The sequence below is a fragment of the Mobula hypostoma genome, chromosome 29, assembly GCF_963921235.1.
Source record: "Mobula hypostoma chromosome 29, sMobHyp1.1, whole genome shotgun sequence".
NCBI classification, from domain to species: Eukaryota; Metazoa; Chordata; class Chondrichthyes; order Myliobatiformes; family Myliobatidae; genus Mobula; species Mobula hypostoma.
In genome coordinates this window covers 14,236,564-14,261,434 of record NC_086125.1, presented here as the reverse complement: position 1 = coordinate 14,261,434, position 24,871 = coordinate 14,236,564, and the positions used below count along the sequence as shown (strand labels likewise).

Sequence of the window (24,871 nt, the reverse complement as noted above, 5' to 3'; positions counted from 1 at the left end):
TCTGCAGCATTTGTAGGAGAAAAACCTGCTGAACATGCTGCAGAACCTCACCATCTTTCTGACAAAAAGTAATTTATTTACCCCAATCTATATGAAAGTAAGTATTCCCTCATTAGTAGACTGTACATTCTGCAATTCTAATCTCTCCATTTTACTTTATTGCAGAAGGCCTAAATAAAACTCACAAAACTTTCTTACATCTTTTTCTTTTTTAGTTCTAGTACCAGGTTGCTATATTCTCCCTATTTGTGAAAAACCTTTAACCAAATTACTGAATTCTTTCTACATTTCACCTACTTCCAACAGATACGAGTATATCAAAGTTCAAAGTAAAATTTATTATCATACATGTCACAACATACAACCCTTAGACTCTTCCGATAGAGAAGTAGCTGTGAACAGTAAACATCAGGAACTGTGAACTGTAAACAAACTGCGCAAATGCAGATATAAATAACAGTAAATAACGAGCCTGAAATAGCAATATAACAGAGTCCTTAAATGAGTATAGCCATCCCCTTTTGTTCAAGAGACTTGCCGGGTAGTAACTGTTCTTGAACCTGGTGGTGCGAGTCCTGAGGCTCTTGTATCTTCTATCTGATAGCAGCACAGAGAAAGGAGCATGGCCTGGGTGGTGAAGATCTTTGATGATGGGTGCTGCTTTTCTACGGCATCGTTTCACATAGATATGCTCAACGGTTGGGAGGGTTTTACCCGTGATGTACTGGGCCAAAGACACTAACTTTTGGAGGATTTTCCGCTCAAAAGCATTGGTGTTCCCATACTAGGCCATACTGCAGCCAGTCAGCACACTTTCACCACACATCTATAGAAGTTTGCCAAGGTTTTTGATAACATGCTGAAACTCCACAGACTTCTGAGGAAGTAGAGGCACCCTCGTGCTTTCTTCTCAATATTTATATGATGTGTCCAGAACAGGTACTCTGAAAAAGTGGCACCCAGGAATTTAAAGTTGCTGTCCCTCTCCACCTCTGAACCCCCGATGATTACTGGCTCATAGACCTTTGGTTTCCCTTTCCTGAAGTCTACAATCAGTTGCTTGGTCTTATTGACATTGAATGAAAGGTCTGGGGTCTCCAAGTGAGGAAATCCCAGGATCCAATTGCACAAGGGGGGATCGAGGTCCAGATCTTGCAGTTTATTGATTAGTTTTGAGGGATGATGGTGTTAAATGCCAAGCTGTAATTGATAAAGAGCATCCTGATGTATGCATCTTTGCTCTCCAGATGTTCCAGCGTTATGTGAAGAACCAACGAGACAGTATCTGCTGTAGACCTGTTGCTTCAGTTGGCGAATTGGAGCAACTCCCAAGTCAGCACTCAAACAGGAGCTGATGTGCTTCAACACCAGCCTCTCAAAGCACTTCATACTTGTGGAGGTAAGTGCCAACGGGCAATAGTCATTTCAGACAGGTCACCACGCTCTTCTTTGGCACCACTACGATTGAAGCCTACTTGAAGCAGGTGGGTACCACACACTGCCACAGCGAGAGGTTGAAGATATCCGTGAATACACCAGTTAGTTGGTCAGCATAGGTCTTCAGTACTCTGTCTGGACCAGATGCTTTCCTTGGATTCACTCCCTTGATAGCAGCCCGCATGTCATCTTCAGATACCGAGACTAAAGGCTCATCAGGAGACATGGGGGTGCGCGATGGTTCCTCCCTATTCCAGTGGTCAAAGCGAGCATAAAAAGCATTGAGCTCATCTGGAAATAAAGTTCTGCTGTCCCTATGTCACAGATTTAACTTTGCAGGATGTTGTAGCATTCAAACTCTGCCACAGCTGTCAAGCATCCCTTGCTGATTCCAGTCCAGTCTGGAATCTCCACTTCGCCCGAGAGATGGTTTTCCGTAGATCATACCTGCACCTCTTGTAGCATTCTTGATCTCCAGACTTGAGTGCACCTGATCTGGCTCTTAGCAGATTCCAGATTTCATTGTTCATCAAGGCTTCTGATTGGGAAAACCTTGAACGATAGAGGCACACTCATCCACAGCTGTTTTATTAAAGTCTGTAATGACCTGATGTAGTCATTCAGGTTCTCAGATGAATTTTTGAACACGGCCCAGTCCACTGACCCTAGGTAATCCTGAAATGGTTTCTCAGCCTCTCGCGACCACCTCTTGGTTTTCATGATCTCTGGAGCCTTGCCCTTTAGGCTCTGTCTGTATGCAGGTGGCAGGAGTACAGCCAAATGATCCCACTTAACAAAATGCGGTCTCAGAAAGGAACGATAGGCATTCCTTGTTATAGTGTAGCTGTGGTCTAATGTGCTGGGACCTCTGGTGCAACGCGTTATGTGCTGGTGATAGGTAGGCAGATTTTTCTTCAAACAGGCCTGGTTAAAGTTGCTGACTATAATTTGAAATGCATCAGGATGGGATGTTTCTTGTTTACAGACAGCATCGTGCAGTTCCACAAGTGCTTACTCATAATTATCCATAATCCTGGTGATAATCTGAGGGATTGTTTCAGTGTTGGAAGCACTGTCTTTTCAATGACGTATTAAACTAAGGTTCTGTCCATCTTTTCGCATATACGTAAAAGACCCAGTTTAAAATAATGAATCCACATTTCATCGGCAGGGTTTCTAATGGTTGATTTAATTTTCAGAAGCAAGATTTTTTCAGTGAATTTGTAAAAATAATCAATTATTTTCATTGTCAATGAGGATGTTCTGATCAAAGCAACACCCCCACCTGGTGGCACATTGAAGAACAGCACCAAAGATACAGTCTGCATCAAAACGACAGTTTAACAATTCCGTGTGTCCTCTCAGCATTGCACTGGAACACCAGGGTGAATTACAGACTCAAGTGTCTGGAGTGGAGCTTGAACCATTACAAAAATGTCATCCTTTTAAGCACAGCTGACATCTGATAGTCTGTAAAAAGATGCCAAATGATTGAAGGCTGAAGTGCAAATTTTTATAGCTTATCGTAACTCAGTTACTCAGCCGTAGATTAGGTGTGTGGCCCAAAATATAGATGTGTTATCCGTTGGGCACTCAACACTGTACAATTATTTAATATATGCCCTGACACTGCAGTAATAGTGTTGTGCTTAAATAATCATAGCATAGAAATGTGCCACACCAACATTAACCATACTAATCCTGTGTTACCTCCTTCCTGTTGAAGGGTCTCGGTCCGAAATGTCAACTGTTTCCTCTGTTCCATAGATGCTGCATGCCCTGCTGAGTTCCTCCAGCATTTTGCGTGTGTTGCTTAACTCCATGTTTTAGTTACCCCGTATTCTCATCAACAGATAAGATGGGGGTGACTGGGCAGGCAAGTACTTTAATTGTTGCTATGTGGGATACTGAGAGATCTTATAGAAGTGTATAAAGTCATGGGGGCCTAGATAGGGTGAATGTAATGTTTTATACAGGGTTGGGGCATCAAGAACTGAGGGCACAGGTTTAAGATGAGAGGGGAGAGATTTAATAAGGACCTGAGACAATTTTTTCCCAACACATATGTTGTGAAATTTGTTGTCTTTGTGGCAGCACTACAATGCAATAGAGAAAAAAAATGTAAATTACAGCAAATAATATATATAAAAATATAGTAAAATTAAGTAAGTAGTGCAGAAATAAATTTAAAAAGTAATGAGGTAGTGGTTATGGGCTCAACATCCATTCAAAAATCAGATGGCAGAGGGGGAAGAAGCTGCTCCTGAATCACTGAGTGTGGGCCTTCAGGCTTCTGTACCTCCTTCCTGATGGTAGCAATGAAAACAGGGCATGGCCTGGGTGGTGGGGGTCCTTAATGATGGATGACGCCTCTTTGAAAAAACTACTTCTTGAAGATGTCCTGGATCTTACAGAAGCTAGTGCCCATGATGGAGCTGACTAAGTTTACAACTCTCTGTAGCTCAGTAGCAACCCTCCCCACTCCCATATCAGTGATGTAGTCAGTTAGAATGCCCTCCATGGTACATCCATAGAAATTTGAGAGTGTCTTTGGTGACATACCAAATCTCCTCAGACGACTCATGAATTACAGCCATTGCCATGCCTTCTTTGTAGCTGCATCGATAGGTTGGGCCCAGAACAGATCGTCAGAAATGTTGACACCCAGGAACTTGAAATTGCTCATTCTCTCCACTTCTGATCTCTCCACGAGGACTGGTGTGTGTTCTCTGTTCTTACCCTTTCCGAAGTCCACAATCAGCTCTTTGGTCTTACTGATGTTGAGTGCAAGTTTGTTGCTGCGACACCACTCAACCAGCTGATACTTACAGGGATATGGGTCAAACATGGCACCCTAGCCATCATGGATTAGTTGGGCTGAAGGGACTGCTTCCAGGAAGTCTACAACTACCCCACCCTCTCCCTATTCTATCACACATAAGGGGCAATTTCATCTACCAACCCATGCATCCTTGGGATCTGAAGCACCCAGGGGAAAGTCACACAGTCACAGATTAAAGCATTCAAACTCCACACAGACAGCACCTGAGGTCGGGATTGAACCTGGGTCACTGGAGCAGCGAGGCAGCACTATGCCACTGTTAAAATAATTTAAATTGTTATGCTGTTGTATGCACTGTGGTTCTGGGTATGCACAAGTGCTGACTCTGGCATCATTTCATAGTCATAATCATAGTCATACTTTATTGATCCCGGGGGAAATTGGTTTCCGTTACAGTTACACCATAAATAATTAAATAGTAATAAAACCATAAATAGTTAAATAGTAATATGTAAATTATGCCAGGAAATAAGTCCAGGACCAGCCTATTGGCTCAGGGTGTCTGACCCTCCAAGGGAGGAGTTATAAAGTTTGATGGCCACAGGCAGGAATGACTTCTTATGACGCTCTGTGTTGCATCTCGGTGGAATGAGCCTCTGGCTGAATGTACTCCTGTGTCCACCCAATACATTATGTAGTGGATGAGAGACATTGTCCAAGATGGCATGCAACTTGGACAGCATCCTCTTTTCAGACACCACCGTCAGAGGGTCCAGTTCCATCCCCACAACATCACTGGCCTTACGAATGAGTTTGTTGATCCTGTTGGTGTCTGCTACCCTCAGCCTGCTGCCCCAGCACACAACAGCAAACATGATAGCACTGGCCACCACAGACTTGTAGAACATCCTCAGCATCGTCTGGCAGATGTTAAAAGACCTCAGTCTCCTCAGGAAGTAGAGACGGCTCTGACCCTTCTTGTAGACAGCCTCAGTGTTCTTTGACCAGTCCATTTTATTGTCAACTCGTATCCCTAGGTATTTGTAATACTCCACCATGTCCACACTGACCTCCTGGATGGAAACAGGGGTCACCGGTACCTTAGCTCTCCTCAGGTCTACCACCAGCTCCTTAGTCTTTTTCACATTAAGCTGCAGATAATTCTGCTCACACCATGTGACAGAATTTCCTACCGTAGCCCTGTACTCAGCCTCATCTCCCTTGATGATGCATCCAACTATGGCAGAGTCATCAGAAAACTTCTGAAGATGACAAGACTCTGTGCAGTAGTTGAAGTCTGAGGTGTAAATGGTGAAGAGAAAGGGAGACAAGACAGTCCCCTGTGGAGCCCCAGTGCTGCTGATCACTCTGTCGGACACACAGTGTTGCAAGCACACGTACTGTGGTCTGCCAGTCAGGTAATCAAGAATCCATGACACCAGGGAAGCATCCACCTGCATCGCAGTCAGCCTCTCCCCCAGCAGAGCAGGGCGGATGGTGTTAAACACACTGGAGAAGTCAAAAAACATGACCCTCACAGTGCTCGCTGGCTTGTCCAGGTGGGCGTAGACACGGTTCAGCAGGTAGACGGTGGCATCCTCAACTCCTAGTCAGGGCTGGTAGGCAAACTGGAGGGGATCTAAGTGTGGCCTGACCATAGGCCAGAGCAGCTCCAGAACAAGTCTCTCCAGGGTCTTCATGATGTGGGAGGTCAATGCCACCGGTCTGTAGTCATTGAGGCCGCTGGGGCGCGGCATCTTCGGCACAGGGACGAGGCAGGACGTCTTCCACAGCACAGGAACCCTCCGGAGCCTCAGGCTCAGGTTGAATACATGGCGAAGTACTCAACCTTGACTATCACTGAGGGGTTGAGCTGATACAAATGGAGTACCTGACTAGGCCACTCAAAGGGCCAACAAATCAATCAGATCAGTGGGAATCTAGAGCAACATACAGGCAGATAAAGAACTGAATGTCGTAATTCAACAGCTTTATGGCCTCATCTAGTGATTATCTGCTTTTTACTTTATTCTTACAGTGAGAGTGTGGACCCATTGATGAGTTGAAATCTTGATTTACACAACTAAATTAGGCATATGCAGCCACCTAGGACAACGATTCAAAAGCTCTAAGAAAATTGCAGATAGTTAAGTCCTAATCATATTTCTGAATTGCTGTTTCAATATAGCAGAGGGATTTACGACAGCTTTTTCAAAGACCAATTCAATTGGCTCCAGTCTTGCACCTTTCCCATGCTAGGTCATAGCCCTACAAGTACTGCATACATCCAAATGTTTTACTGTCCTATTTGGGACTGTCTTTCATTGATTCAATTGTGTTTATTGATTATTCGTTTACAGATACAGCACCGTATAGGCCCTTCAGGCGCTTTGAGCCACACCACCCAACAATTCCACTTTAACCTCAACCTAATCACAGGTCAATTCCCAATGACTAATTAGCTTCCCTGGTATTCTTTGGACTGTGGGAAGAACTGAAGGACCCAGAGAAAACCCATACACACCATGGGGAGAAGGTACAGACTCCTTACAGAGAATGCCAGGATTGAACTCTGAACTCCAACACGCCAAGCAGTAACCACTGTGCCAGCCAGCTGGTGGTGTAGTGGCATCAGCACCAGATTTTGGTGCAAATTGTCCAGGGTTTGAAACTCACTGCACGCTTTCCATCTCCGCTGGGTCGAGCGTCAAGTTAGCAACTTGGCCTCGTAAAAAAAAAAGACAAATGCTAAGGATATTGCAAAAAAAAGCCACCCAATGTGCCACAAGGCACAAAAAGGAATAACAAAACCTCTACACTACTGAGACGTTTCTTGTACTTATTGTCAATGCCCACAAGAAAATGAATCTTAGGGTTGTATATGGTAAGATACATATACTTTGATAATAAATTTACTTTGAAGCAGGAGCAGGTAAACTAACCCCTCAAGCTTGCCTCACCATTCAACGTGATGGGCGCCGTGGTAGCAGAACAGCATTGTGGTACTAGAGCTCAGGGTGCTCCTTGCATGCTTTCCACCTAAGTGGGTTTGGTGTTGAGCTAGCATTCTGGAGTTCAGATTTCAGTTCCAGCGCCATCTGTAAGGATCTAAGTCCTCCACATAGAATGTGTGGGTTTTCCCCGGGTGCTCCCGTTTCCTCCCACGGTCCAAAGACATATTGGGCAGGTTAATCGGTCATTATAAATTGTCCCATGGTTAAACTCGAGTTAATCAGTTTTGTCTGGGGTTACTGGGGCGGCATGGCTCGAAGGACCTACTCTGCACCGTATTGCTAAAATAAAAAATAAAAGTAAAATTATCCTTAGTCCAACTCCGCTTCTGTGCCAGTTCCCTGTAACATCCAATTCCTCGAACCTTCAAATATTTATCTATCTCTACCTTAAATTTCTCTAACAATCAGGCCCCCACCACTTTTGGGGGTGGAAAATTCCAGAGACTCACTATCCTCAGTATGCCGGCCGATGGTGTAGTGGCATCAACACTGGACTTCGAGGTGAGTGGTCCTGGGTTTGAATCTGACCGGCTCCTTGCACGCTTTCCATCCATGCTGGGTTCAGGGTCAAGCTAGTAACCAAGCCTCATAAATAAAAACACACTAAATGCTAAAGAAACAGCAAGGTTGCCACCCAATGCACCACAAGGCACGGAGAGGAATAACAATAACTACCCACAGAAGAAATTACTACACATTTGTTTTAAATGGCCAAACCCTTATTTTGTAACTATGTCTCCCTGTTTGTGACTCCTCCATTAGTAAAAGCTTCTCAAAATCTACCCTGTCAAATCCCCATTATGTTTGAAATGTCACCTTTCGTTCTTCTAACCTCCAAAAATACCAACCCAAACTGCCCAATTTCTCTTCATAGGATAATCTGACTGGTTTGTCCAACATTTTATATCTGTGGCCACTTATTTTTTTCTAATTCATTTTGAAATTTAGACACCTCTATCGAAAGTGTGCAGCAGCTTATTGATAGTTCAAATAGCAAAAAAATTGACTAAAAACATCACAAAAAACCTTTTCCAACATGAATTGTGATAACTTATCGCCACAAACAATGAGGGGGCAAGCAATGGCGAGGCGAGTTCGGGGGACCAGCCGAGCTGGTGTATTGCAGAATCAATGCAGGTGAAGTGAGCCATTCAGAGAGGAGAAGCCGGGGCCGGGGTAGAGGAATTCTGATGCTGATACACCTGACCCAGCTGTGAGGTTGGATCGCTCTGGAAACCAAGAGGAGAAGTTGGGACCAGAGCAGAGGAGATTTAATGTCTGTACAACTGACTCAGATGTGAGGCTGGATCACTCTGGGGAGTGTGTTCCAGGCCCCGAGCTCTTCACAGCAGCTGGGTCCTAGTGTGAGGTATGATCACTGTTTAGACAATTTTACTGCCAGCCCAGATCAGAAGCAAGAGCCAACTTCGCTCACTCTCCACGATGCTGAGGCTATGCAGTGCTCTGTGCCCACTATTAGGCTTTTGGCCTACTCTGGGGTTCAGATCTGAGGGCTCAATTTAGTTTGGAATGTTGCTCGCTTCAATGGTTTGAATGATTTGCGTTTTTTACCCCCTTTCTCTTGCACATCAGGTGTTGGTCTTTTATTTTTATTTTTTTTAACTGGGTTCTTTCGGGTTTCTGCTTTGTGGCTGCCTGTAAACAAACAAATCTCAAGGTTCTATAATTTATACTTTCTTTGACAATAAATGTACTTTAAATCTTCTATGAAATCTTTTCAGGGTAAAAGCTATCAATCCACCTTGTTTAGTCAACAAGTTCAACTTTAATCTGATTTTCATTAACTATACCTGCACCTCCTCTGAAGCCTTGACCCCTACCATGCCAAAGCATGATGAACAAACATGAACAGTTCCAGTGAGGCATGTCCCCAGGGCTTTATATAGGTTGCTGCACTCCGGATAATAAAAGATCTACAAACGTTTCTACACCAAATCCAAAATGGTGGTACAATAGGCTGAAAATGCTGGAATCTGAAGCAAAAAAAACCCATTGCTGTAGGAATTCTGTGGATCAGGGAACATCTGCAGAGCAAACTGGATAGTTCACGCTTCAAGCGGAGACTCCTTCATCGAGACTGGCAGCCCTGCAGAAGTGTCTTGAATCAAAACACAGATTGTCCTTTTCTCTCTAAAGATGACGCCCACCACCCTCCCCCCCCCACACCCTCAAGTTCCTCCAGCAGTGTGATTTTTACTCCAAATTTAAAATAGTGCCAGTTAGCCTACCTTCTTTGCTCTTCCTACCAAGCGATGTGTTACTTACCCCATCAGTCAACCGAGTAGTGTGACTGACTGGGATTGACAGGGTGGTGGAGAAAGCACACTAGTTCATAAATATCTCTCTGTCCACATAATTTCCTGGACCTGGTTTTGTGACCTTGGGTATTGTTTTTTTGAAGTAACAGGTATCCCACCTCTCCCGGAAGTTCCAGGAATCTCCCGCATATTGATAGAGGCTCTCTGACGCTCACAAATCATACACAATATCCCAGAAATCGATAGTGTGAGAGAGAGTGAGAGTGAGAGAGAGAGTGAGAGAGAGAGTGAGAGAGAGAGTGAGAGAGAGAGTGAGAGAGAGAGAGAGAGTGAGAGTGAGAGTGAGAGTGAGAGTGAGAGTGAGAGTGAGAGTGAGAGTGAGAGAGAGAGTGAGAGTGAGAGTGAGAGAGAGAGAGAAAGAAAGAATGAGAATGAATCCTGATTGGTCTCTCTTTGTGTTAAGTAGACCCATCAGTTTTCTCTGTGGGCAGGCTTTACAGTCGACCTCTCTCTCTCCTTCATTGTCCATCAGTTCAATTTAGTGTCCTGCAGCGCCATGGCAGAGGGATCCAAAAATAGAAAATATAAAACGTACTTCACCCCAGACTACACTAAAGTGTACCCCTGCCCTAATAGGGGCCAAAAATAATGACAGTGTTGCCTGCTGCACTGTTTGCACAGTGACTTTTCTATTGCCCATGGTGGGTTAAATGACTGTAAAAGACATGTTGAGGTGAGTTTAACAGATGTCATTTGTTCATTAGCATAGCTAACATTATTTAAACTAGCTGGCTAGCTGCTAAGGAGCTACTCTATTGATGTCCTACGCGACGAGGCCAAACTCCCTGTAGACTTGCTTAAGGTTGTAATAAAATAAACGACTCCATGATAATACAAGCACATATTTTAATGTCATATTTTTTGCATAAGACAATATAATAAGGATACACCTTATGCTTTTATGTGGGCGTGGTGGTGCTACCCCCCTGAAATGAGTTTTTGCAAGGTGGGATGTCTAAAGTAATGTCCAGTCTGTCCATACCCCCCATCCCAGAGATCACATGTTTGCAGTGAGGGTTTGGAGAGGAAGGTTTTGCATGCTATGGCCATCATAATGTGGGGGCAGGCTCAATGAGCCAATTGATCCTCCCTTGGCCATCATCTCATCATGTTCTTAACTTCACTCTGCCACTTCAACTACCTTGTCAATTCACCTTCTCACATTTAACAAATATGTTAGATGTCTAATCTGTTGAAATAATATTCAGAGACTGATCTTGTAACCAGTAGTGGTGACAGCTTCCAAGTTTAATTTCTTTTGTTTTAATACTTAATCTCTCCCTGCTCCTTGCCAAACTGCTTCTGACATTCCTGAAATTTCTGAGGTAAATATTGTTCTTTCCAAGAAAACTTCTAGACACTTTCTGGAAACTTCTATGTGCTTTAAATTAGGAGCAGAGGCATTGTCCACTTTCAGCACAATTTAAAGTCTACAAGCACACTTAGAAGATAAATGCAACAATCAAATCCAAAAAACTAAGGCTGTCTCATGGATCCTTTCCAAAGCTGTCAGTCAGGCCTATATCAGATTCAGAATGGTTATGGTATAGGGAGCCATTCAGCCCATCAAGCCCATGCTTGCTCTCAGAATTCAGTCACATTTCCCTGCAACCTGGCAAGTTTCTAAGCTAGTCCCTACTGAAATATTTAATCATCTTCATTTCCATCATTCTCAAGAAAAAAATGCTTCAGTTCATTACCACTTACTCTGTAAAAAGGTATTTACACCAGTAACCTCTTCCTCAATGTCAACAGAACAAAGGAGATGATTATCAACTTCCAGAGAACCCACACCACTCACATCCCTCTTTATATCATCACACAGCAGTGGAAACTGTAAGCATTTCAAACACCAGGGAGTGCACATCCCATACAATCTCATATGGTCCCAGAACACCACCTACACAATCAAGAAATCTCAACAACACCTCTGCTTTCTGATGAAGCTGAAGAGAGCTGGACTATGCATGTCTATACTCATGTTTCCAAGTCCCCAACAGGTGTGCAGTACAGAGCATCCTTACAAACTGCATTGTACGGAAACTGCACTGCAGTGGTCAGGAAGGCTTTACAATGGGTAGTCTCACTCCCATCAGGAAGGCGGCTATGGAGCATCCACACCAGGGCCACTACACTCAAAAACAGTTATTTTCTTCAAGCAGTAAGGCTGATCAACATCTCTACCCACTAACCCACCCCACCACACTCCCCATCATCATTGCTACTTTATCATTTCTAATCAATCACCTTATGTACAGAAACTCCTGTATCTAGTGTCACTTTATGTACATACAATCAATATGTATAAAATGCAGTTATTACTATTATATGTTTTATTATTAGCTTGTGCAATGAATGAGTAACAATTATTTCCTTCTCCTTTACACTTGTGTATTGGAAATGACATTAAGCAATCCTGAATCTTGAATAGCAACCCAATCCCACCCCTCATCTGTGCCCCCCAACTCATGGGAGCATTATATAATTCTGCAGTCAAGTCTCCCTTAACTATCCTTGAACCTAAGAGAACAACCAAGAATTTCTAAGTTAAACTAAACACTTTTGCCCCTGGAACCATTCTGGTAAATCTCCTCTGTACTTCTTCAAGGACTCCAACATCTTTCCCTGCAATGTGGTGACCAGAATTGAGCAAAATAATCAGGCTGTGGACTGACCAAAAATGTTATAAAAGATTCTGCAAAGCTTCCCTGCTTCTGTATTCAACATCACAATTTATGAATCCCAAGTTCCCATTTAATTTGCTATCTATTCACTCAAGGTGTCAGAGAGACATGGCACAGAAACAGGTCTTCTGATCCCCGAAATTCTGCTGACCATTCCACAACTTTTTTTGACTAGTCATATCCTAATCTATTTGACTCTTTCCACGGTTCCATCAACTTCCATTCATCTACTCACTCATGGAAAGTTACAGCTAATCTTTCAACCTTCATGGCTTTGGGATAACGAAGGAAAACAGACGACCCAGGAGAAATCCACACAGCCACACTGGGAACATGCAAGCTCCACATTGATGGGTCCAGACGTTAGGATTGAACCCTGGTTACTAGAGCTGTGTGGTTGCAGATTTACCAGCTACAGATGTCACCTTGACCACCCTCTCTTCACTCCAGCCAAATCCCTCTGCTGCTGGACATTTAACTGATACTGCTATAAACCAAAGCATCTCACCACACTCTGTATGTTTCTTGACTACACTCCTGATGCTGTTCTTTTGAATTATGTCTCTATATCCTTTCCTCCAGAAAGCCAAGAGTCAAGCATTACATCATAAAGCAGTGGCTCTGAGAGAGCGAATGGAATGCAGCTACTTCTCCCACATAAATTACAATGTAAAATCTCCAATAATCAGATTCAAGATAGGCTTCACGGGGCCAGAGCTTATTGGTATAATGTCTTGTCGCACTGTATGGAACAGCTCCCTGCACATTCCTGATAACTTACTAAAAATTTAGTGACATACATCAAAGTTGCTGGTGAACAGTGTCAGCCATTACTCAGTTGGCAACACACCAGTCCAGAGTTGCAGATGTGTGAAAATCAGCCAAAGTAGTGAGAAAGGTTTTATGCAACCGGTTGTTACAGTCTGGAGTGCATGACCAGAAAGGATGGTCAAAGTTGAAACAAAAGTGCCATTAGATAAATATTTGAAATAGAAATATTTGCAAAACTAATTGGGTAACTTTTCCTAAAGGTGGCACAACCACAAATTTGTGTGATTATCAGATGTATAAAACTATAAGATCAGAAGACATATTAGCAGAATTAGGCCATTCAGCCCATTGAGTCTGCTCCGCCATTCCAACATGATAATCTATTTTTCCTCCCAAACCCAATTGCCTGGCTTTTCTCCATAACTTTTGATGCCCTGACTAATCCAGAACCTATCAGCTTTAACATACTCAATGACTTGGCATCCACAACTGCCTGTGGCAAGGAGTTCCACAGATTCATAAACTTCAGGTTAAAATAATCCCTTCTTGTCTCTGTACTAAAAGGATGTCCCTGTATTCCAATGCTGGGCCTTCTGGTCCTAGACCCTCCTACAATAGGAAACATCCTCTTCACATGCACTCCATCTATGCCTTTCAATATTCAATATGTTTCAATGAGATCCTCCCCCCACCCCCAATTCTTCTAAACTCCAGCAAGTACAGGCCCAGGGCATCAAGCGCTCCTCATACATTAACCTTTTCATTCCTGTAATCATTCTCGTGAACGAACCCCTCCAGTGCCAGCATATCTTTTCTTAGATAAGGGGCCCAAAACAACTCACAATACTCCAAATGCGGTCTGAGACCCAAGGAACTAATGGTAGACTTCAGGAGAAGGGAACCAGAGTCATGAGCCAATACCCATCAGAGAATCAGAAGTGGAGAGGATCAGTAACTTTAAATTCCTGGGTGTCACTATCTCAGAGGACCTGTCCTGAGCACATCATATAAATGTAATTGCAAAGAAAGCACAACAGCATCTCTACTTTCTTAGGAGTCTGTTGACATATGGCATGACATCAAAAACCTTAACAAACTTCCATAGATGTGTGGTGAAAGTGTGTTGACCAGCTGCATTACGGCCTGGTATAGGAACACCAATACCTTTGAGCAGAAGTTCCTACAAAAGGTAGTGTATTCGGCCCAGTACATCATGGATAAAACCCTCCCAACCATTGAGCACATCTACATGAAACAATGCCGTAGAAAAGCAACATCCCTCATTAAAGATCCTCATCACCCAGGCCAAGCTCTTTTCTCGCTGCTGCCATCAGGTTGAAGGTACAAGTGGAGTCATACCACCAGGTTCAAGAACAGTTACTATCCCTCAATCATCAGACTTGAACAAAAGAGGATAACTACACTCATCTACTCATCTATTGAGATGTTCCTGCCACCAATTGCTTCACTTTCAGGACTCTTATATCTTGTTATTTCACACTCTCATTATTTATTGCTATTTATTTATATTTGCAGTTGCAGTTTGTTGTCTTCTAGGCTCTTACTCTTTCCAGTGATCCTGTTTACAGTTACTACTCAAGTCAATTAAAAAGTTTCCCACAATGTAAGCTGATTAAGTTTTCTAGCTTGTCCGGGCAGATTTGCTGAGTAAGCCTGCAGAAAAAAATTCTCAGGGTTGGATATAGTGACATGTATGTATTCTGATAATAATTTTTACTTTGAACTTTAATGGATGCCTTATAAAGCCTCAGGATTACATCCTTGCTCTTATAATCTGGATTTCTGCAAATGAATGCTACCATTGCATTTGCCACCATTTCAACCTGCAAGTTAAGCTTTAGCCAATCCTGTGCATGGAGTACATGTCCACTTGCACCTCTGATTTCTGAATTTTATTCCCATTTAGAAAATAGTCTAGTCTTTATTCCCTCTAGCAAAGCGCATGACCATACACTTCCCGACAGTATATTCCACCTGTCACTCCTTTGCCCGTTCTCCCAATGAGGAAACTGCTCCATGCCCAGCATTTCCTAATTGAAAAGCAAAACATTTTCACCAAGGCTACTTCAGACTCCATTAAAATTAGGTTTCCACTGTGCCTCAGTAATTAAGATGAACTTCCTACCAGTGTCAATTGAATGTTCCTATTAGCGGGCACTATCACACAGTAATTAAAGGGTTCATAGGTTTCAAGGTTCCAAAGGTTTCAAAGGTACATTTAATGTCAGAGAAATGTGTTCAATATACACCCTGAAATGCTTTTTCTTTGCAACTATCCACAAAAACAGAGGGGTGCTCCAAAGAATGAACGACATTTAAATGTTAGAACTCCAAAGCCCCCACAGCTCCCCACCCTCCCGCGCGTAAGCAGCAACAAGCAACAACCCCCTCCCCCACCTGCAAAAAAAAGCATCAGCACACACTACTGAGCACTCAAGCGCGAGCAAAGCAACAGTAAAGACACAGACTTACAGTACTCCAAAGACTACATCGTTCACCTGGCATTCGACATACCACAGGCTCTCTCTCTCTCCCCCTAATAAAGGGAGGGAGAAAGAGGTGTCTCCATTTCACAGCAAGAGGGGAGACATAACAAACAACTCACTGGTTTACGATGTTAAAAGTCTGTTGTGTTGCTTTTTTTGAGCTCTGTGCCCAAAGATCTCGGGTCTCTGGCCATAGATCTTCCAACTCCCCCGACGACACACGAGTCTCCTGCCGTGACACCGACCTGGACTGCATGCAGCTAAATTACCCAGAAATACCTGTCTGTGTATCTAATTAGTAACGTCTTAGTGTGGCAACAATGGAACAGCAGTTAGTGCTGCTGCCTGACAGCTTCAGGGACTCAGATTTGATCCTGAACTTAGTATCATCTATGTAGAGTCTGCAGAGTCTCTCTATCCTTGGAAGGGCAACTAAACCTAACACTACATGAGGTTGTCCAGGTGCATTGGTTTTCTCTCACATCTTAAAGAAATGCTCAGAAGCTAACTGCCTGCGGTAACTTACCCCTTACTGTAGGTGAATTGCAAAAAGATGATGGGCATGTGCAAGGGACAATAAATCACACAAGACAACAAAGATTTTGCTTCTTGAATACTTGTGAGTGTACCTGATGGATTTTGGGCTGATGATCATGAAAATCGCCATGAAAATTCCCTATCACACACCATTTATAAAAAAAAATTGCCTACATTTGTTATTTCAATTCATAATTAAAGTCGATTAAAATGTTTCCCACAATGTAAGCTGAGAAGTTTTCTATCTTACCCAGGCATGCTGTGGCACGCTTTGGCAGGGCAGATGCTGCATGGTAGGACAGGTTTTAGAAAGACTATAAAAGCATCACACACACACAGTTCTATACATTGTGTTTACATCTGCATCACTTTGCAATCATGTTGATGCGCCTGCTCTGTGCACATAGCAGATTGTGTGTAGCCAGTGGAATAAAGTAATTGTATTTTCAGGAGTATTTGTGATAGCAAAATGTCTTGCAACGTTGCAACAGCCGTGATTGTTTCTGTTGTACTTGTGGCGAGGATACGCTTAAAATCTCAAAGACGGAACGTGACTCCTCTTTTTAAGCTCTACTTTGGGTGTAAACTTGGTGACTATCACCAAGCCTGGGCTCCTCATGTTTGTTGCATTCCCATTTAGACTTTCTCCCTGCAAATCTTGGTGCTAGTAAGTGACGAGCATTGTGAAAGGTTTCACCAGGACATTGCAGTCATGAAGAAACGGTATTAGGGCAACTGGAATGCATCAGTAATGGCCGATTGAACTGGAAAGAAATGGATCCATCAGGCAGATGCAGCATGGATTCAGCAAAGGCAGGTCCTGTTTGACAAACTTACTGGAGTTCTTTGAGGATATAACAGGTGCAGGGAATAGAGGGGAACAGACAGACATTACTAACTTGGATTTCCAAAAGGCTTTCGATAAGGTGCCACATAAAAGACTTACCCATAAGACAAGGGTGCATAGAGTTGGGAGTGATGTATTAGCATGAGTTGAGAATTGGCTCAGCAATAGAAAGCACAGAGTTGGGATACATGGGTGTTTCTCTGGTTGGCAATCAGTGGTAAGCGGTATGCCGCAGGGCTCAATGTTGAGCCGGCAACTGTTCACAATATACATTAATGATCTGGAAGAGGGGACTGAGCGTAGTGTATCTAAGTTTGCTGATGGCACTAAGTTGAGTGGAAAAGCAAACTGTGTTGACGGAGAGTCTGCAGAGAGATACAGATAGGTTATGTGAGTGGTCAAGGGTTTGTGTGGGCATGTGGCCAAGTGGTTAAGGCATTGGACTAGCTACCTGAAGGTCGTGATTTCAAGCCCCAGCCAAGGGAACGTGTTGTGTCCTTGAGCAAGGCACTTAATCACACATTGCTCTGCGACGACACTGGTGCCAAGCTGTATGGGTCTTAATGCCCTTCCCTTGGACAACATTGGTGTTGTGGAGAGGGGAGACTTGCAGCATGGGCAACTGCTGGTCTTCCATACAACCTTGCCCAGGCCTGCACCCTGGAGAGTGAAGACTTTCCAGGGGCAGATCCATGGTCTCGCAAGACTAACGGATGCCTTTACTTTACAAGGGTCTGGAAGATGGAGTACAATGTTGGTAAATGAGAGGTCATCCACTTTGGAAGGAAAAGATTATTATTTAAATGGTAAAAGATTGCAGCATGCTGCTGTGCAGAAGGACTTGGGAGTGCTTCTTCCAAAAATTTGTTTTGCAGGTGCAGCAGGCTATCAAGAAGACAAACAGAATGTTGGCCTCATTGCTAGAGGGATTGAATTTAAGAGCAAGGAAGTTATGTGGCAACTGTATAGGGTACTGGTGAGGCCGCATCCGGAGTACTGCGTGCAGTTCTGGTCTCCTTAATTGAGGAAGGAAGTACTGACTTTGGAGGCGGTGCAGAGGAGGTTCACCAGGTTGACTCCAGGGATGAGCGGATTAGACTATGAGGAGAGATTGAGTTGCCTGGGATTGTACTTGCTGGAATTCAGAAGGATGAGAGGAGATCTTATAGAACATATAAAATTATGAAAGGAATAGATAAGATAGAGGCAAGGAAGTTGTTTCCTTTGGCAGGTGAGATTAGAACTAGGGGACATAGCCTCAAGATTCAGGAGAGTAAATTTACGACAGAGATGAGGAGGAAATGCTTTTCCCAAATAGTGGTGAATCTGTGGAATTCTCTGCCCAATGAAGCAGTGGAGGATACCTCAGTAAACATATTTAAGACAAGGCTGGTTAGATTTTTGCATAGCAGGGGAATTAAGGGTTACGGGGAGGAGGCAGATAGGTGGAGATGAGTCCATGGTCAGATCAGTCATGATCTTATTGAATGGCAGAGTAGCCCAATGGGCCGGATAGCCTACTCCTGCTCCTAGTTCTTATGTTCTTATGATTATTGTTGGACACTTAAGCAAGAAGCCTCAGACACGGTGTACAAATGAAAATCGTCATCAAAAGATTTTTGCTTAGCTGAGTCATTGCAAAGCATCAGCATTGTTATGCAATTAAACACATTATATTTAATACAAGTTAATTTCCTGTTTCTCCAAATTTCTACATAACTGTAGACAGAAATTATATTTGTGTTCAGCCTCAAGCAGTCTATCATAACCAAAAACAAATTCTGAGGAACAACACTTTTGAAGAAATTTGTTGTCCAGTCTTATGGGAGATGGGGGGGTGGTGTTGGTTGTAAGAGGATTAATGTGGACTAGATGAGCAAAATGGCTTCTTGTTTTGTAACAAAATAAATTTTGGGTCACCAAAGAATTATCCTCATTCTGAATAATGGCATAACTTACAGATCACTGAGTTTCTCTTTGCTCATGAAGTACTATAAATTGGTTGAGCAATAGATACAGCTGGTGATGTAATATGCAGCATCAGATCTTAGAAGATGCCTGGTTGGAAATGTTAACAGGAGTCCTGTTAATAATTAACATGACCAATAGGACTGAGAGGGGACCAGAATATCGCAGACACAAGAGATTTGGCAGATGATGGAAATCTTGATCAACACACACAAAATGCTGGAGGAACTCGGCAAGTCAGGTGACACCTATGCAGGGGAATGTAACTCTCTCACTGGCTCATATACCAGCTCGGCTCATTAGCTAGCTCTGCTAACAGCCACATGACTCAGTGGTGAGAAGAGCACCTTCATACACATTATACGTCTCAGATTGGTATGACTTGGGGATCAACCAAACAGGAACATCATGTTCCAATTAAGGAAACCTCAATTTGAGCGAATTGTATGTAATACTGCCCATACACAATTGAATTGAATTGAATTGACTTTATTTCTAACATTCTTCACATACCTGAGGAGTAAAAATCTTTATGTTATGTCTCCATATAAATGTGCCATGTGCAATCATAAATAAATAGAACAGACAATGTAATATACAGTACACTCAGATCAGCATGAGTTAATCATTCTGATGGCTTGGTGGAAGAAGCTGTCCCGGAGCCTGTTGGTCCTGGCTTTTACGCTGTGGTACTGTTTCCCAGATGGTAGCAGCTGGAATAGATTGTTGTTGGGATGACTTGGGTCCCCAGTGGTCCTATGGACCCTTTTAACACACCTGTCCTTGTAAATGTCCTGAATCATGGGAAGTTCACAACTACAGATGCGCTGGGCTGTCCGCACCACCCTCTGCAGAGTCCTGCAATTAAGGGAGGTACATTTCCCATACCAGGCAGTGATGCAGCTAGTCAGCTCTCAATTGTGCCCCTGTAGAAAGTTCTTAGGATTTGGACTTCCTCAACCGTCTGAGGTGAAAGAGGCACTGTTGTGCCTTTTTCATTGCACAGCTGGTGTGTATCGACCACGTGAGGTCCTTGGTGATGTGGATGCTGAGGAACGTGAAACTGTTTGCCCTCTCAACCCCAGATCCATGATGTCATTGGGGGTTAGCCCGTCTCCATTCCTCCTGTAATCCACAACCAGCTCCTTTGTTTTTGCGACATTGAGGGAGAGGTTGTTTTCTTGACACCACTGTGTCAGGGTGATGACTTTCTCCCTGTAGGCCACCTCGTTATTGTTTGAGATAAGCCCAATCAGTGTAGTGTCATCGGCAAATTTAATTAGCAAATTGGCACTGTGGGTGGTGATACAGTCATGGGTATAGAGGGAGTAAAGGAGGGTACTCAGTACACAGCCCTGAGGAGCTCCTGTATTGAGAGTCAGAGGGAATCTGTCAGCAAGAAATAACAGACCGTACACTGCAGAACATTATGAAGAAAGTGTATTTACTAATTTCAGCTTTAGCAGTTATTAAAAAGAAAAGAAAGAAAGGGAAAAAAGGGTCAATTACAATGAGACCAGTCTAATGTCCACCTGACCACTGGAGCTCATCTCCAAAAGCTCGCTATAACGTTACTCACAGCGCCGAACCCACGGTCTGCACCCGCCACAGTCCCAACTTCCCTCAACTTCCATCTCAAACAACTGGCTCTCTCTCTCTCAGGTGTATTGGCCCTTCCTCAAGGCCATTCAGCTGCACTAAGCCCTTCCTGCAACAGAGACTCTCCTTCCAACTGCATTCTGCGGCATCTTTCCCTTCTGTCCTGCCCTGTAGCTCGCGCCAAAAGACCCCAAATCAGACCACTGTCTGTAACAAATCTCTCTCCGCTTCACCGTCTCTAGAACCTTCTCTGGATCCCACCATTCTGATTGGCTGACACAACATTCCTAAACTGAACAACAAGGCTTCTTATCTTTAGCTGAAACCAAAACATTCTATCAGCAGTACCTACAGCATAGCAGTAGAAATCTTAACCAAGACACGACAGGAATAAATAATGTTTCAGGCCAAGATGGTTTTACCCATCATCTACCAGTTTGCACTCCTCACCATCACCCCACATTCCTATTTTGGCTTCTGTTCCCTCTGTTCTCAATCCTGATGAAGGGTCTCAACCCAAAACATCGACTATTTATTCACCTCCTTTGATGCTGCCTAACTTGCTAAGTTCCTCGAGCATTTCTGGTGTGTTGATACATTATGTCATCGAATTCTCACAAGAAAATAAGAGCAGGAGCAGACCATTCAGCCCCTCGAGTCTGCCCCACCATTCAATATTGTAGATTGTAGATGATATGCTTCAGGCCTCAGCTCCTCCCTTGTGCCAGATCCACAGAACACTAAATTCCTTGATCTTTCAAAAATTTTACCTACTGCGCCCTCAAATTACCGATAACGATCTAGCCTCCACAAGTCACAGGAGGGTAGAAAATTCCAGAGAACCCTCAATGATCTACTACACAAGCCACAAATTAAATTTGAATATTATACAGCTGCCTGGAGTACAAAATCAAAGTACAGCAAAAAAAAACAATGTTACTTTTTGATAAGGTTGGATGAGGGAGGAGAAGTTATCAATGATGACAGAGAGAAAGCCAGGGGAGGAGAGAACAAAGAAGGTCTGTGACAGGATGATAAAATTAAAATACAGAAAGAATTATGGTGCATGATAAAACAAACATAATAAGAATGTTTTTGGTGATTGCATCCTCCAAATCTTCATTTTCATTGTAACATTCAAGATGATTGTTGATACCTTCAAATTCTTCATAATACCAAATTTGATGAACTAGTGAAATGGTTTCATTTTTCACTCCTGGCTGTTCCTGGCATCTCCAAGCTTGAATGCTTGAAACCACAGTGAACAACAGTTCTGAATTGTCTTGCTGCAAATTTCTCACTAACAATCAGTGATGAAAACACTTTTTTTAAAAAAACACAAACACATGCAACTGATGCCATCTAAAAACTACTCACTCTGAGCACAGTGTAGTGTCTAAGGACTATTGATGCTAACTAGAAACAGTTTGGCAACAATCTCTTGTCCCAATTAAGCTGCATCTCATTGACCAAGCTACATTCAGCTTCTTATACTGTCCAAACAATGCTCAATGTAAGCTCAAGCAATAGCATTGCACCCATGGTCCGCACACATTGCACCCACGGTCCGCACACATTGCACCCACGGTCCGCACACATTGCACCCACGGTCCGCACACATTGCATCCACGGTCCGCACACATTGCATCCATGGTCCGCACACATTGCACCCTCAGGATTCAACAGTGAGTTTAACCATTCCACGGAGCAAACCCGGTTATTTCTCTACAGATGTAGCTGCATATTTCTCTTTCAAACTGTTTCTGTACTCAGTAACCATTTTACCTCCTGTACCTAAGAAAGTTCCCATTGAGTGTATATTCGTGGTCTTCAGCTGCTGTAGCCCATTCACTTCAAGGCTCAATGTGTTGTGCATTCAGAGATGCTCTACTGCACACCACTGTTATAACATGCAGTTATCTGAGTTACTGTCACCTTCTTGTCAGCTTGAACCAGTCTGGCCATTCTCTTCTGACCTCTCTCATTAAAAAGGTGTTTCACCCACAGAACTGCTCATTGGGTGGTTTTTTGTTTCCCGCACCATTCTCTGTAAACTCTAGAGGCTGTTGTGCGTGAAAATCCTATGAGGACAGCAGTTTCCGAGATACTCAAACCACCCCCTCTGCCATTAATAGTCATTCCACAGCAAAAATAATTTCTTCCCCTTTCTGATGTCTGGGCTGAACGAAACTGAATCTCCTGACAATGAGCTCAGACTGGATTTGCATGGGCTGTGATCAGTTAGTTAAGACTTGAATTTAATCCAGAGCAGACCTCTAATCCCAGGCAACAGTATGAAAGATACACCAATACAACAAAGAAACTGGAAGAACAGAATGAATTTCATATGGAAACAAGATGAAAATACATTAAAGTTAGTTGCAGGAGTCAGTGGACATGGTAAATTATGATCATCTTACTGTCAGAACTAGGAGTTCCAGATAAGAGGACATTCACCCAAGTAATTAACTGTCATTTCAAAGTCAAGCTCAGAACTGCATGTACTTCCAACACTACTTTTTAAAAAATTATAAATCAAGCATTTGTTGATAGTAACACACACACAAAAACTCAGCATCTATGGAAATGAATGGAAAAGTCAACCTTTTGCACCAAGACCCTTCATGACTTGAAAGGAAGGGAGAAGACAGGAAAAAAAAAAGTGGAGGGTGGGGAAGGTGGGCTCGATAGGTGGCGATGGGCGAAGACTGGAAGGTAAAGGACGGAGAAAGAGGAATCTGATAGGAGAGAAGAATGGGTCATAGGAGAAAGGGGAGAAAGGGAAGAAAGAGGGGCACGAGGTGGCGTTGTTAGGCAGGTGAGAAGAGGTAAGAGGCTAGAGAGGAGAATAGAAGAGGGGGAAAATACTGGAAAGAGAAACCGATATTTGTGCCATCAGGTTGGAGGCTACCTCGAGAGAACATGAGGTGTTGCACCTCCACCTTGAGAGTGGCCTCATTGTAACAAAAGTGGAGGCCGACGACTGACATGTCAGAACGGGAATGGTGAGGGGAATTAAAATGTTTGGCGACCCGGAAATTCCACTTCTGGCAGATGGAGCAGAGGTGCTCGAAAAAAACGGTCTCCCGATTTACTTCGGGTCTCAACAATGTAGCCCAGCCACATTGGGAGCACCGGATACAACAGACGACCCCAACAGTTTCGGAGGTGAAGTGTTGCCTCAGGCCTGTTTGGGGCCCTGAATGGAGAAAGTGAATGAGCAGGTGTAATGTAGCATTTCTGCCGCTTGTAGGGAAACGTGCCAGGTGGGGTATCAGTGGGAAGGGACAAATGGGCACGGAGCAATCTTTGTGGAAAGCAGGGGGTGGCGGGGAGAGGTAAGGATGTGTTTGGTGGTCGGATCCCGTTGCAACTATGTACACAAGTCAGGAATATGGACAACTGCAGTGCCTGCAGGACAAGCTGGGTCAAACTGCTGCCTTTGAATGACTGCAGACTACATAACGTGGTTATCAGATGTATCTTAAACCTTACGTTCGTTTAAAATGACCATGAAGTAAATTTTATTGGTAGAATGAGAATCACCATTAGCAACAGTATGAGTATTAAGACCTCTGGGGTACCCTCCCTCCCTATGAGGCACTCGACAGTCATCGCTCGGGTGTGCAAGACACATGCGCAGTATCGGTAAAGTATGAACTACGCATGCGTAAACACGTCCCCAACAAATGGCGCATGCGCATACACGACATAACGAGGTTTCAGGCGGCAGCTTTAACCATGCTTTACAATAACACGTCCATCTCACAACACCGATAACGTTCGCCCGCTGTCACCATCCAACTGCCCTTCCACAGGAATGACGCCTGTCCTCTACCTCACCTCATAATGTTTCATGGCGCCGATAACGAATCAATCCCGCAAGCTCCAAACCACCTAACGACCTTCGGCTTCCAGATCAATCACGTGACAGCTTCCGTCTCTAGTCTATCGACCAATCGCCGTGCTTATTTAATCCCGATTCACCAATCACAGTCCAAAGGTCCGATTTCCCTCCTCAGCCAATAGGTTCCACGGAAAAGTACATCCAGGCGACCAATCGATAGGGAAGACGGCCTGTCCTTGCAGCCAATCAGGACATGCTAAATTTTAACGGCGAGAAGGCGCATTTATTGGCTAGCGCCTCTATCAACAGGAGCAGCACCCCAACCTTCAGAATCAGGTTTATTACCACCAGCACGTGTCCTGACATTTGTTAACTTAGTTGCAGTTCAATGCAATACATAATCCAGCAGAAAAAAATAATAATGATTAATAAACAAGTAAATCAATTATGTACATTGAACAGATTTCTAAAAACGTGCAAAAACAAATACTGTACATTAAAAAGTGAGGGAGTGTCCAAAGAATCGTTTAGCAGGGTGG

General features: G+C 43.5%; 2 protein-coding genes across 7 annotated transcripts in view; one reads left to right on the top strand and one right to left on the bottom strand.

Moving 5' to 3' along the window:
- Window positions 1–24,432, bottom strand: part of LOC134339402 (very-long-chain enoyl-CoA reductase) — an 86,193-nt gene extending 61,761 nt beyond the window's left edge. The window contains exon 1 of the mRNA XM_063035865.1: window positions 24,329–24,432. Within this exon, the coding sequence (XP_062891935.1) occupies window positions 24,329–24,343 (15 nt within the window). The 5' untranslated portion in view covers window positions 24,344–24,432. The remainder of the gene's footprint in view (window positions 1–24,328) is intronic.
- nxnl1 (nucleoredoxin like 1) overlaps window positions 1–24,871 on the top strand; it is a 106,680-nt gene that overhangs the window by 2,452 nt on the left and 79,357 nt on the right. For all 6 annotated transcript variants that reach the window (XR_010016392.1, XR_010016393.1, XR_010016394.1 and 3 more), the window contains exon 2: window positions 1,248–1,399. The gene's annotated coding sequence lies outside the window, so the exon portion shown is untranslated. The remainder of the gene's footprint in view (window positions 1–1,247; window positions 1,400–24,871) is intronic.